The sequence below is a fragment of the Vipera ursinii genome (genome assembly GCF_947247035.1).
Source record: "Vipera ursinii genome assembly, chromosome: 2".
Lineage (NCBI taxonomy): Eukaryota > Metazoa > Chordata > Lepidosauria > Squamata > Viperidae > Vipera > Vipera ursinii.
Genome location: NC_139513.1, coordinates 186,657,593 through 186,670,394, shown reverse-complemented (window position 1 = coordinate 186,670,394; position 12,802 = coordinate 186,657,593). Strand labels below are relative to the sequence as shown.

Genomic DNA, 12,802 nt, shown 5'->3' with positions numbered 1-12,802 from the left:
TGCAACTTTTTTGGCAAGATTTAGGATACATTTAGAATAATGTTATTAATGGAAAACTTTGAGGGAAATAGGCAGTACAGAAAAAATAGAAAAATAAAAGCTCATTAGAAAGCAATCTTAAATTAGTGCTTGAATGATTTTTTAAAAACTTTCTGAAGAATATAATAATAATACACTTTTTGCAGGATGAACAATTTTACTGCTCTACGCTACCTTGATATTCCTGAAGATCCTACTTTCATTCCATTGGTGGCTTCAGAAAGAAAAGAGCACAAGTCAGAATCAAAAAATGTCTCAGCAATTCTCCAAAGTTTGATGGAATCAAGGCATGTGTGTAATTTAAGGGGTAGGAAAGATATAGTTGCAAATACTTGAAAGTAATAGGTCTGTAAACTTTCATTGTGGGAGTGAATTTTATCCATAAATTGAGAATTCATATGGGGAGATATGTAGTTTCTCATTTCCACTGCATTATTGTTTTAAAATTAAGTGGAACTCTGGAATTCCTTATTGGGGTCATAAATGTTGAACAAATTGTATATTTTAATTCAGAATTGGAACTGAAGACATTTTTTTCCATTGTTCTTCCTAGTGATTGTCATTTTTTATTATGAAAAACATGACCAAGGAAATGATAGGAAAAATGAAATTGAGCAATATTGGTGGGGCTTCTGCCTCTTTTCACAGCAGCTCTCAGCAGTAGAATGTGGCAGTTGAGAAAGAAATGGAACCATATCCAGCCAAACTGGATGAGTAATAGTGAAAGACTACCAATCTCAGACGGTTGCTGTTAAAAGGGAGATTAGAAAAGGGCCTTTATGCTTCTCAGTTAACATTTTTCTCTTTTCAGATTATCCATGAGTCTTTATTGTTCTTTTTTATGTCACAGTTCATGTTCTGCAAGTTCTAATTTCAGATTTAAAGGGATTCAGGATTACTTGAAATGCTATAGGTAAGGAATTCAATACTTAAAAAACATGTTTGTTCATGGGTTTATTTTTCTTTCTCTTGATTGACAAACAGTAGCTTAAGGATCAGTTTTGCTCCTACTTTTCACTCCATTCCAGAACAAAAGGAGAAATATAAGCATTGTTTGTATTTTCCATAAAGATACCTTTAACATGAGCAGGTGTGAATGTTTCTGTTGTGGAGTTAACTCTGTTTTTCTTTGTTTGTTCATGTGCACATTTTCATAATTGAATAATTGTTCCCAGTTTCTCCATGCTTCATATGTTTCAGGCAAACTATGATTCTTGATTTTAAATTTACTTTTTAACTTTGGAATGCCATTCCAGGGGTGAGGAATGACTTTGTGATTCATACAGGGGCCTATCAGTTACTATTATGCATAATCACATCAGATGGAACTAGAAGATCATGTTTTCCTCTGTTGGATACAAGAACATATATCTGATGGAATTTTCTCACATTTCTCAGCCGCTCAATTCCCTAATAACTGAGCTGCTAAGTGGCATGGTTCACTCATCTTAAGAATCATAAGTAAACAATGGTTTGCAGCCAGAATATTTGAGCCATAAGGTGAATTGTTTGGCTTTACTTAGCATATTGCATGAATGAAAACATAGTGATTTTTTTCTGTCTTCAAATTGCAGCAACCATTCTGCTTCATTAAAGCACAAATGATATAGTATAGGATTCAGAAAGTCTTGATTCACTAAACATTTTCTTTAAACAATTTGGGGTCGTCCAATTGAAATCTTACTGTTCAGGGCTACTTGTGACCTCAGCATGAATCTGACAATAGACTGGAAAAGTAACAACTTCCATTTTGTCTGTTTACTAGATCTGGGGAAATAACACCTCAACAAGTTGCCAAGAACATTATTGCTGCCCTGAAAGAAGTTAGGAAAGCAGGTCCTAACCTCCAGGCAATTGTTCAGTGGAATGAGGATGAGATAATCAAGGTGTGTTCAGCGAGAGGAGTGTTACTTGTTTCTTGAAAAAGGTATTCTCTAAATTATGTTATTATAGGGTTGGACAGAGAGTCTCCTCTCCTGAGCTGAAGCTCTCTGATTTGGATTTCAGGATGGGATACTTCGTAGTTTACTTGTTTAAAGTACTGTTTCTATAGAATAATTATAATATGTGGTTTATTTCACAAATCTCTCTGCTCAGATGGCTGAGGAATCCACAGCTCGTTACAGAAACAAGCAGCCCCTCTCACTCTTGGATGGAATTCCAGTGTGCTTAAAAGAAGAAATTAAAGTGGTATACACACACATATCACTTTTTTTGTTCAGTGCTGTTAAAAAGGAAAAAAAATATCATATTAAGCATATTGGAAAGAAATATTAAGAAAGTATAATAGTACCTTAATACTATCAATGGCTTTGTACCTTGCATTAATATCAATACTCTTAATACCTGTACATTAAAATACAATGCAAGAACATTTGAAATACCATATATTGTTCTTGCTACATCTCAATATGTTGAAGAACTAGAAAGGGAGCAGAAAAAGGAATCTAAAATGAGTCTCTTATGAAGAAATGTTTCAAAGTACATTTTAAGGCAATAAAGAATATGATACAGATGTACTGAGCGGAACTCAGTATCATTCAATGAAGCTGAAGAGAGAGAGACTGAGATAAACAGTTCTTCATACAGCAGTACGTACTTAAATCACTGGTTCACAATCATTTTGGCTTAATGGCTGTATTTCAAAAAGAGATTAAAGAAGGGCTAGGACAAAACCCCTAAATTTTATTTAATTAAATGCATTTAATAGGCATTTGCTTCGGGTATATAAAGTTTGTAGAAGCTCTATGTCTTGTATAGGCTCTAAGGCATATTGTGAAATTTGCTATCACAAGATGTAATGACAATCATCAACTTGAAGATATTTTTAAAAAGAGGAAGAATTCATGGAGGATAAGCTATCAGTGGTTGCTAGTTATGATTATACACAGTTATACATTAGAGACTGTCAAAGCAATATGCTTATTACAATGTGTTGTGGAATTCAGCGAAATGAGCACAACAGAAGAACCATGTTTTTTGTAATGACTGCGTGTCTGCTTTACAAGATGGATTTTGAACAATGGAAAAGCAAAGAGTTTTTACAGAAATCGCTGGATGTAAGGCAGAAAATTCTAGAGATCTTATTAGCTGCCCAGTTTGGGGAAGTTATGCAGATCCTCATTGGTGTATCTGGGGTGAGATCCATTAGGCAAAGTGGGCCTTATATGAGGGCAGCAGAGCTGGAGAAATTAATTGTGAATGAGGTGAAATGATGGGATCACCAGCTGATTAGAAGATGGAATGTTTGAATTTCTCTAAGTTGCAGTTTCCTTGTAAGGGTGGCCCTTGGGCTGTGCAGTGAGTGGTAAGGAGGTTTCTTTGTTTAGTCTAGATGGGATTGGGGGGGTGGGGGTTTGACATGGAGGAGTGTCAGTTTGGGCCTGATGGGATTAGGCAAAGAGAAATTGGGTGTGATTTAAAAAGGGTGCATATTTTCTTGTGAAATTGTGTTCTGTGTGGTTTATTACTATTGGATTTCCTTGAAAAAGGAATAAATGATCTATAGTACTGGGCTGTATTTATAAAGAATCTTATCACAGAATACTTTTTGGTATTTGTAAGGTGCCCTATCACCATCGAAGTGGAACTGTATACTTGGGCACAAAGCCAGAAACTGAAGATGCCACTGTGACAAAGAAACTACGGGAGGCTGGTGCCATTATCATTGGCATCTCGAACATGCATGAATTGGGTATTGGGACCACTGGTTGTAATCCCAATAGGTAAAATAGTTTGTATTCACTACATGGATTTTCATTCAAACTGTTTCTTGTGAGGGCTACAACGGACAGTTAGAAAAATGATTAAGCTTTTTGACATCTTGAATGCTAAAACAGTGTAATAAAAGCTTATTGGGGGTGGGAGTACAGAAGGATGGAAGGTGAGAAGAAAGATTTAACAATACCACTGGATAATTACATTGTTTTAAAAAAGAAAAGAGAAAGTATGGCAACTCTTTGAATTTTTGTGCTGAATAAGCTTCCCTGAACAATACTTTCATTCTTTCTTGGTGGCAGTGGTACCTTTCTGAATTGAGCTGTCTTAAATTGCAGGTGTGAAACTAGTGGGGCTGGAGAAGCTTTTTTAGGTATCTATAGGCAAGCAAAAGGGAGAAAAGCGATTTTATAATACTAAAAGAATGAGATTACAATGGTTTTGGAGCAATCAGTAATAGTAGAGACTTGACTGCTTCCTCCTACTCTGATGGTTTGCCAGTGCTCTTCTTTCAATTCTGTACTCATGATCTTTTTCCTTAACTCTCATGTCTCCATTATTCCTGCCCCTCTCTCAGATCTGGCAGCAGATGCAATTTTAGTTTTGCTTGTGGGAGACTGCAAAGTAATTTCTTTAGCATGTAAAGATACTTCCTTCTCTCCTCACCAGCCTTCATTTTGATGGCCTTCAAAATACCTATTTATTTTATTTTTAGATATCATGGTACAACTAGAAATCCATACAATCCCCACCATTTTCCTGGTGGTAGTTCTAGTGGATCAGCAGCAGCAGTGGCTGCAGGTAAGGCTACTATTGCAGATGAAAATATTGAGAATGGAGTGGAAAAACCAAGCCAAATTACAGCAACATTTCAAGTTTTTGTTCAGATTAGGCGGGTGGGGAAAAATGATGTAGAAAATAATTTTATTCAGTGGGATTTTCTCTTAATTCCACTTCTCTTTAGGCCTCTGTCCACTGGCTGTTGGTACAGATGGAGGTGGTTCTGTGAGGATCCCAGCTTCTTTCTGTGGTGTTGTGGGACTGAAAGGTAAATTCTGTGCTGATAGAAATATCAGGAAAAATTAATTCTGACGGCCATATTCTTGAAAATGAAAAAAATATCAATTTATTAGAATCACTTATACAAAATTGAGGGCATAAAATTTGAAAGAAATAAAACAGGCAAGATGGCAGTTGCAGTGTTGTGATCAATGTACCATCTCTATGTATATGCGCTGACACATGTACAAAATGGGCAAGACTTTGATTGTGATGCTGTGGCCTTGGTGTGTCTGTTTTGACTCCCATATGGATGCTGCTGAATGTACTACTGCAATACAGCCACCTGAAATCTTCCAAACCTAGTTCAAGTTGAGTTCATTTACTTGACATGCTTGAGCTAAAAAAAGGAAGCACTAAGCTGGATTGGTCATTTTTTCTCTTAGGATGTATCACTCACCATTTTGCCTAAAGTACGTCTGACATTCGCTTTGTAATTTTAATCATTCTGCTCTATGTTGTCTGCAGGTACATTTGGACGGATCAGTGGATTTGGTTGTCACCCTCTCTCATATTCTACTGTTAGTCTTGGTAAGATGTCTCTAGCTGTATATAGGTATTGGGTGTCCTTGGGAGAAAAAGGAGAAGCTACTTTCTATGCCATTGATTTAATTTAAATGACAAATTATTGGGTCTTGGAGATATTTTGACTGTTTAAAAGTTGATATGTGAGTTATATATGAGAAAACATAGGGAATGACGCATGACAGGCAATATAAAACTTTTACAGCAGGTCCTGGTATGTCTTTTACAATATGCTTCATTTTTTGCAAACTCGTAACTTCTACATTGGCCATTGGTGTTGATTGGCACCAAACCTCTTGATCCAGCTCTTCCTTGGGCAATTGAGCTGATTTACTTCTTGTTTGTCTGATGATAGCAGAAATCAGAAATATCCCCATAACCCTGTTGGTTGCTCCCCCTGCTATGTAAACAATGTGTTGCCTGCGTAGCCAGCCTTTTCCAAAGCATCAGTGAAGACATTATGAATGCCTGCACCTTCACAGGACAATCATCCTTCACAGGAGAAAAATAAAAGCTAGTGGTTTCCTTCCTTCCAATCCACATTTTATCTCATCTCTTTATCTTCCATAACAACAATATGTTTTTATCATTATCTGATGGGAGAAATGAGGAATGCATGTAATCTTTGGAAGCTGCCTGTTTGATAGCTGATACTGAAAAGAAGATTGAGATGTAAGGTATGCTTAGAACCCTTTCAAAAGAGCAGTTTGATGCATTACTGTATTGGAATAGTAAACTTTGAAGACGATAAAGAATGAAGTGCAACTATAATTATTTGAAAAGAAAGATTATTTGATTTTATTACTGTTCTTGGGCAAAAGAAAGAGTTATTCTTGGATGTTGCCATTGCACCAAATCAGAAATATCCTCCATAATAAGTTGTCTGGTAGAGTACTTCCTTCATTCACTTTGCAAAACAGACCCCAGTGTTTTTATCGCTTATTTTGCTTTCTCCCATAATCTAAGGAGCTATAAAGTTTTCTTAAATTCAGAAATGAACAGAAAATTATAGGACTACTAGAAAAGTGAATAACCTGTTTTTGTTTTTGTTTTTCATTTTGCCAGGCCCTCTCTGCATTTCAGTTGCAGATACCGCTGTTGCTTATGCTACCTTGGCTGGGCCAGATTTACAGTATCCGTATGGTGTGTATTGCTACTTACTCACTTGAAATGCAAGGAAGGAGGTTGTTCTTTTTTCTATTATATGAAAAGTCTCTGCCTATTCTTTTTTAAACCCATTACAGGATTACACCAACCAGAACCATCCTTCTCAGAAAAGTTCAGCTCTGATCTGAATGGTTTAAAATTGGGGATTGACTGGAGTTTCTTTAAGGTGTCTGTCTTTTTATTTTTTTTGCATTAACATTTTATACATGGTCAACCAATTATAATATTTTAGGAACAGACTTTGGTCCTTATATCATTTTTGAGACATGTTTGCAATAGAACAGGGAATTCTGTCATGATTATGTGAAATGGTGAAAAACATGGGAGGTAGCAAGTGTCTTGCAGGGATTCTGGAAAAAATGAGGAAAGACACTAACCCATTTTGTTTTGTCTGATCTGCTAGGCATGTGATACTGAAATCTTAGCTGTCTGCCAAAAAGGTAATGTGCAAAAGATCATTATTTTTTGCTGATCAGTGATGTATCCTGGCCTGCTGAGTATCTCTTGCTTATACATCTTGAAGATCAAAACTGCCTTGCAATTTCCAAATCACTGCATGAATGTTTGAAAAGTGAAAGTGTTTCAGAAAGCTGTACTTTATTCTTGAGAAAATGTAAGGAGAAATATGTGCGTAGAGCATATGTACATAGTTTTTGGATTTTTCACTATTAACTATTTATCATGATTTTTAAAAAGATCAGTAATACAGGTGGGTGAAAAGGAGGCTGGGATGATAGCACACTGAAGGTAGCCCAGTGAGTTCAGGTTGCAGAAGGAAAATAACCTGCTGCATCAGAGGTAAGGTGATTGGAATATTTTTTTAAATATTCTTTTTTGAAGTGAAATCCATCCAGGACAGCTGTGTTTTGGTATGTTAATAAGCCTCCATTCTTAGTGCAATTTTTGATCCTTCCAAATTTTTGAATTTGGAATCTCTTCCTTGTAGAGCAAAATCAACTTTGATTTGGAGGTAATTTTCTTCAAGCAAATGATGTGAAGGGAAAGAATAAGCATTTTCTCCTCACAGTGCCATTGTTTAATTTAAAAAGGGCAAGGGGGTGGGTGGTCATGGATTTTCCATATTTAAAGGAAATATTTATTGGAGACTTCTAATTTATAGGTGTATGTATTGTATATTAGTGGAAGAAAGCTAATTAAGTTGCAAAGGATGGATGCAAAGGGGACCAGAAGGATGATTTTGCAATTGTGCATTTTGCTTGGAATTGTTCTATTTGGACAGTTTTAGGATAGTCGAGGAGTTGTATGGATTTTTCTATACAGGTAATCCCTGAGTTATGAGTGTTCCCTTAGTGAATTTTTGAAGTTATGCGATAAGCAGAGAATGTATCTGAAGCTGGGGCAGGCTTCCACATGCCTCCGATCTGGGCATTGGAGGCCTTTTCTGGGTGCTTCCACTGAGAAATCAGGACACGGGAGGCTTCTGCATGCCTCTGGAGATCCGATTTGGGACTCGGAGGCCTTCTCCAGGCCTCCAAGGCCCAGAACGGTGGCTGTGGGCAGTGGCCACGTGCTTCCGGAGGTCTCTTCTGGGCCTCAGAGGCCTCCCTCTGCTCTTGCTGGGAGCAGGGTTTTATAAATCTGTTTTAACTTTTTAATGTGTACTGATTTATTCATGGGCATTGTTGTTTAATTGCTTTTAATTTTTGTATCTTGTTTTTTAATATGTATTGCCCTGTTCACCGCCCTGATTCCTTTGGGAGAAGGGCGGTATACAAATTAAATTAATAAATAAATAACAATAATAAATAAATAATAAACAGAGAGGCTGGAGAAGAGACAGATCTTCATAAGGTAAGTGACTCAGAGTGGCAGGAATGGACGGGGGAGCAATTGTGGGGACCTCAGGCGAGGGAGCATGAGGTATCTCAGTGGGAACGGGCTTGGGTGGTCTGAAGCGGATGGCCTGTTCCGTCACTAGGCCCCCCATAGCTTTCGCCCATCCTGAGATACCTCATGTTCACTTAATGAGCCACGTATTAAATTAGTGAATGCGTGGGCCAAAGCTGGAGTGAATCGTGTTCAAGGTACGAGATTCACTCCTGCGAATACTCGAGTTACGAATAGAATGGGCAGGCTCCATTACATTCGCAACTCAAGGACTACCTGTATTATTTTTTACATTTTTGCATCATTGTTGATATCAAAGAACAATATAATTGCTTCATAAAAGAGGACCTGGATTGGATTGTATCACAAAGATTATAGAATGCTGGTCTCCCAAGATTTATTTATTCATTCATTCATTCATTCTTCCTGCTATTGCTGAATGCTCAGCGGTGGAGTTCCTAGTGGACTTAGGAGCCTCAGTAGTTGAAGTATCTTTGCCAGAGATAGAAGAGGTTCGCGTGGCTCATGTAATCTGCATTCTCAGTGAAATGAGAGATTTTCTGCAGTCTGATTTCCACAATCTGTTTGAACAAATGGTAAGTGGTGGTTGTACTCACTGTATCAATTGGTATTTTTAACAAATCATGACAAGGGTCTCCATTTTCTGCTCTTCGTATTCACAAGAATCTGGTTGGGTTGCTGGTTCCTGTCTGTATATGAAATGCCTACATCAGTATTGCAGTGTATCCTCATATTAGCTTGGGGCACGATGGCTCAGTGGTTAAAAATACTGAACTTGTCAGCTGGAAAGCTGATAGCCTGGGTTTGAGACCCGAGCTCCACACAACAGGATGAGCTCTTGTTACTTGCCCATCTTGCAGTTTGAAAGTATGCAATGCAAGTAAGATAAATAGGTACCACTTTGGTAGGAAGGTAACAGTGTTCCATGTGCCTTTAGCATATAGCCATGCTGGCCACATGATCATGGAAATTGTCTTCGGAAAATGCTGGTTCCCTTGGCCGAGAAATGGAGATGAGCACCATGCCCTAGAATCAGACACGACTGACAGGGAAATCTTTACATTTTACCTCACATTAGATACCATTCCAGTTGCTGTCCAGATTGATTTTAAGATGTAATTAGCAACATGATGGGGAAATTGGGAAACTTCCAAACGTATGCATGAAGTTCTCTTTGGTCTCAGGATGATTTCATTCAAGGAATGTGTAATTCTTGGAATCCACAGCACAGTGCCAGAGTCTTGGACCTCCCACTACATCAAGACTCCAGATCCACTAGACCTCACTAATATGTTACCTTCCTTTGTTATATGTGATTTGAAGCATCAGTAGAAACTTTTGTTCCACAAAAAAGTGGGGTGTTTGCTTGTTCACTTGCTTATTCTTGAGTCTTCCTAAGTGAGTAGAAGAGAATTTATTTTTCAAAAAATCTTTTCCAAAAATGCATGTTATTTTAAACAGTTCTCTCATGGCAGTCTTTAGACATTTATTTATTAAACTCTGTGCCACCCATTTTGCTGAGATGATACTTGGCAGCTTATGGTCATTCAGTATAAAACATTAAAACAATAAAGATCATAAATTTAAAATTCAGTTAAAATCCAGTTGACCAAGATGGAGAGGGAAGGGAGCAAAATGTGCACGGAGAAGAGGTGGGATCTGTCAGACAGGATTTAAGGTAGGCAAATAAGAGCAAGATTAAAGGGTGGTTGCATATTTGATTTGTATAATTCTGTCTTCCGCTTCAAAGGAGAAATCTAAGAAATATTTTCTAAGAAACTGGCACTTATTTCTTTCAAACTTATTTCTATTTTTGACTGTTTCTCTGAGATGTGTCCTAAATATGGGTGTGTTTTTAGAATTGTTCACTACACTGCTTTCCTTTTCTATTCAACAATAGTTCTACTTTGGTTTTGGTTTTCATTCTATATGGAATACTTACTGTAATGTCTTTGTTTTCCAGAATTTGGAGACTCGTTTGAACCTTGCAATTGCTTCTCAATTCACAGCCGTGGACTATATTAAGGTGAAAAACAAACTGCAGGAATAGGAGAGCTGGGGTAAAAAGCCATTTTAGGTCAGTAATATTCTCCTTGTACACAAGGGGAAGAAAAAGTAGGGAGAATAGTAAAATGTTGGCTAAATTACCATCCCTTCAAAAAAGCAGATAAATCATCTGGCATACTACTAAAACTAACTTTTGAAGTAAACATTGAATATGAGTGGATTTCATTAACCCATTTTTTTCAAGCATATATTTTATTTAAAGGCCAGACAGATGAGACAAATATATGTTGTTATTTTTATCTTGATGTTTAGCATCTTTGCTAATAGAAAATAAACTAGGCATGATATTTTAATTTGATAGCTGTCCCAGCCATTGTCTCCTTGCTTGATTAGAGAGCTCTGTAATGTTCACAATCAATCTGAGAGATAATTTTATGACAATGTAGTTTTTATATTGGGCTAATAGGAGTGTAATGTTTCCATGTATTTCCCCTGTTTTACTTTTCCTCTGACAAAGCAAGAAGGAAAGATTGGAAGTATCTATTTTCAGTTTAAACCTATATGTCAACCCCCTCCAATCTACATCTTAGGAAAGAAAAACTTGGAGACAAGTTTGTCCAAGCAGGAACCTTTACTAAAACATAGATGACAGTGGATAGGATAGACAGGATCTGAAAACTATCTCACAGATCAATACTTTTAAAGTGTCCCCGAGAAAAACCCCACCCCTCAGTCCATTTGGTCAGTCCCGGATCAGTCAAGTTTTAGGTGTCAAATCCCTAGTGGTAAAAGAGAAACACCAGTACATTTGCAACATTATTACTTCCTCCGCTTCACATTCCATTCTGAGATACAAACCAGATTTCCCACCCCCCACCCCCTTTCTTTGTTCTTCGTAGTTCAGAGGGTTTCTTCCCTGGTCTTTTGGGATGGCCTCCAGGCAGGCTGAATAAACAAACATTGCATCTAAGGGATAGAGATGGGCAATTAACAACCCTGTCTTCTCTTTCCCTCCTTGGGAATGGCAGAATCCAGTAAGGGGATGAGATTTGGGGTTTGCACAGAGAGGGAGTTAGAAATGAGATAAAAATGGATTCTGACATGCTGCCCTCATTTAAAAAAAAAGAGAGGTCCACCTGTAGAGGAAACAAAATATAAATGTTACCCCAATTTGTTAGAATATTCTGTATGAAACTTCTTAAGCAACGTGGGTGCTCTAATGTGATGTTTATTGACCCACTCATTTTCTGAGGAGGGGAGGTGTTTCCAAGCTACTAAGTATTAAATTACTCCATGGTGTTTCCTAGAATCCAAGATTTCTTTTACCTCAAAGGGTTGTTCTCCTTCAACCATGATAGGAGGTGGGGGGGGGTTCTTGTACGGGTGACTGTTGTTCCCTTTTTAGTAAACTGCAGTGAAAAATTGGGTGTATCTTTTTGGGTAGTTCTAATTCTACTGTTACTGGGTTTGTGATTCTTTTAATTGGAAAAGGTCCAATATATTTTGGTCCGGGTTTTTTACAAGGTTGTAGGGATTTTAGGTATTTTGTGGATAAATAGAACATCTCTCCCACCGTGAATGATGTGGGATCGACTCTCTTTTTGTCTGCCTGTGCTTTCTTTGCTTGTCTAGCTTTGTCTAAAGATTTCCTAATGATTGGCCAGATGTTTTGTAATTATGCAATCTATTCCTTCAGTGATGGTTCGTTTGGGGTTAGTTCTGGCATGAGGTTGAAACTTTAACCAGTAGCTATTTGAAAAGCAGTGTAACCTGTGCTGGAGTGGACTGCATAATTATATGCCACTTCTGCGAAAGGTAGTTGGTCCGTCCAATTTGTTTGCTGGAAATTAATAAAGCACCTTAAATATTGCTCAAGTACTGAGTTCGATTTTTCACATTGACCGTTCCCTTGAGGATGATAACTAGATGTCAATCCTTCGGTGGTTCCTAAAAGGGATAAAAATTCTTTCCAAAATGCTGACATAAATTGCACCCCACTATCAGATATGATGCATTGTGGTGCCCCATGCAATCTGTAAATAAGCTGCATGAAAAATTTTGCTAGGGCTTTTGCGGTTGGGATCTTTTGGCAAGGGATGAAGTGCACCTGTTTGGAAAACAAGTCCGTGACTGTCCAGATTACAGTGTTCCTGTTGCTTTCTGGTAATTCCACTATAAAATCCATGGCTATCTCTTTCCATGGGGCTGAGGGGTTTGCCACCAGTTGTAACAGTCCTGGCGACTTCCCTTGCAGCCTCTTAGCTGTTGTGCAAGTTTGGCAACTGGCCACATAGCTTTCTATGTCCTTTCTCATGGATGGCCACCAAAATTGCCTTTTAGTTAAGTGTAGGGTTTTTACAAGCCCAAAATGTCCTGCTGATTTTGTGTCATGGCACAACTGCATGAAATTGATCCTCTG

The 12,802-nt window shown here is 37.7% G+C and overlaps 1 protein-coding gene across 13 annotated transcripts in view; it reads left to right on the top strand.

Moving 5' to 3' along the window:
• LOC310635483 (uncharacterized protein) overlaps nucleotides 1-12,802 on the top strand; it is a 60,101-nt gene that overhangs the window by 15,808 nt on the left and 31,491 nt on the right. For 12 of the 13 annotated variants that reach the window (XR_014491424.1, XR_014491425.1, XR_014491426.1 and 9 more), the window contains exons 4-16: nucleotides 186-326; nucleotides 890-952; nucleotides 1,805-1,925; nucleotides 2,137-2,229; nucleotides 3,604-3,764; nucleotides 4,472-4,557; nucleotides 4,721-4,804; nucleotides 5,284-5,346; nucleotides 6,406-6,483; nucleotides 6,585-6,673; nucleotides 6,911-6,947; nucleotides 8,803-8,951; nucleotides 10,340-10,402. Coding sequence is in view for 4 of the 13 variants with exons in the window: in XM_083354467.1 (XP_083210593.1) it covers nucleotides 186-326; nucleotides 890-952; nucleotides 1,805-1,925; nucleotides 2,137-2,229; nucleotides 3,604-3,764; nucleotides 4,472-4,557; nucleotides 4,721-4,804; nucleotides 5,284-5,346; nucleotides 6,406-6,483; nucleotides 6,585-6,673; nucleotides 6,911-6,947; nucleotides 8,803-8,951; nucleotides 10,340-10,402 (1,228 nt within the window). In the remaining 9 variants the exon portion in view is untranslated. Of the gene's footprint in view, nucleotides 1-185; nucleotides 327-889; nucleotides 953-1,804; nucleotides 1,926-2,136; nucleotides 2,230-3,603; nucleotides 3,765-4,471; nucleotides 4,558-4,720; nucleotides 4,805-5,283; nucleotides 5,347-6,405; nucleotides 6,484-6,584; nucleotides 6,674-6,910; nucleotides 6,948-8,802; nucleotides 8,952-10,339; nucleotides 10,454-12,802 lie in introns of all 13 variants that reach the window. The other variant, XR_014491432.1, reaches the window with a different exon arrangement.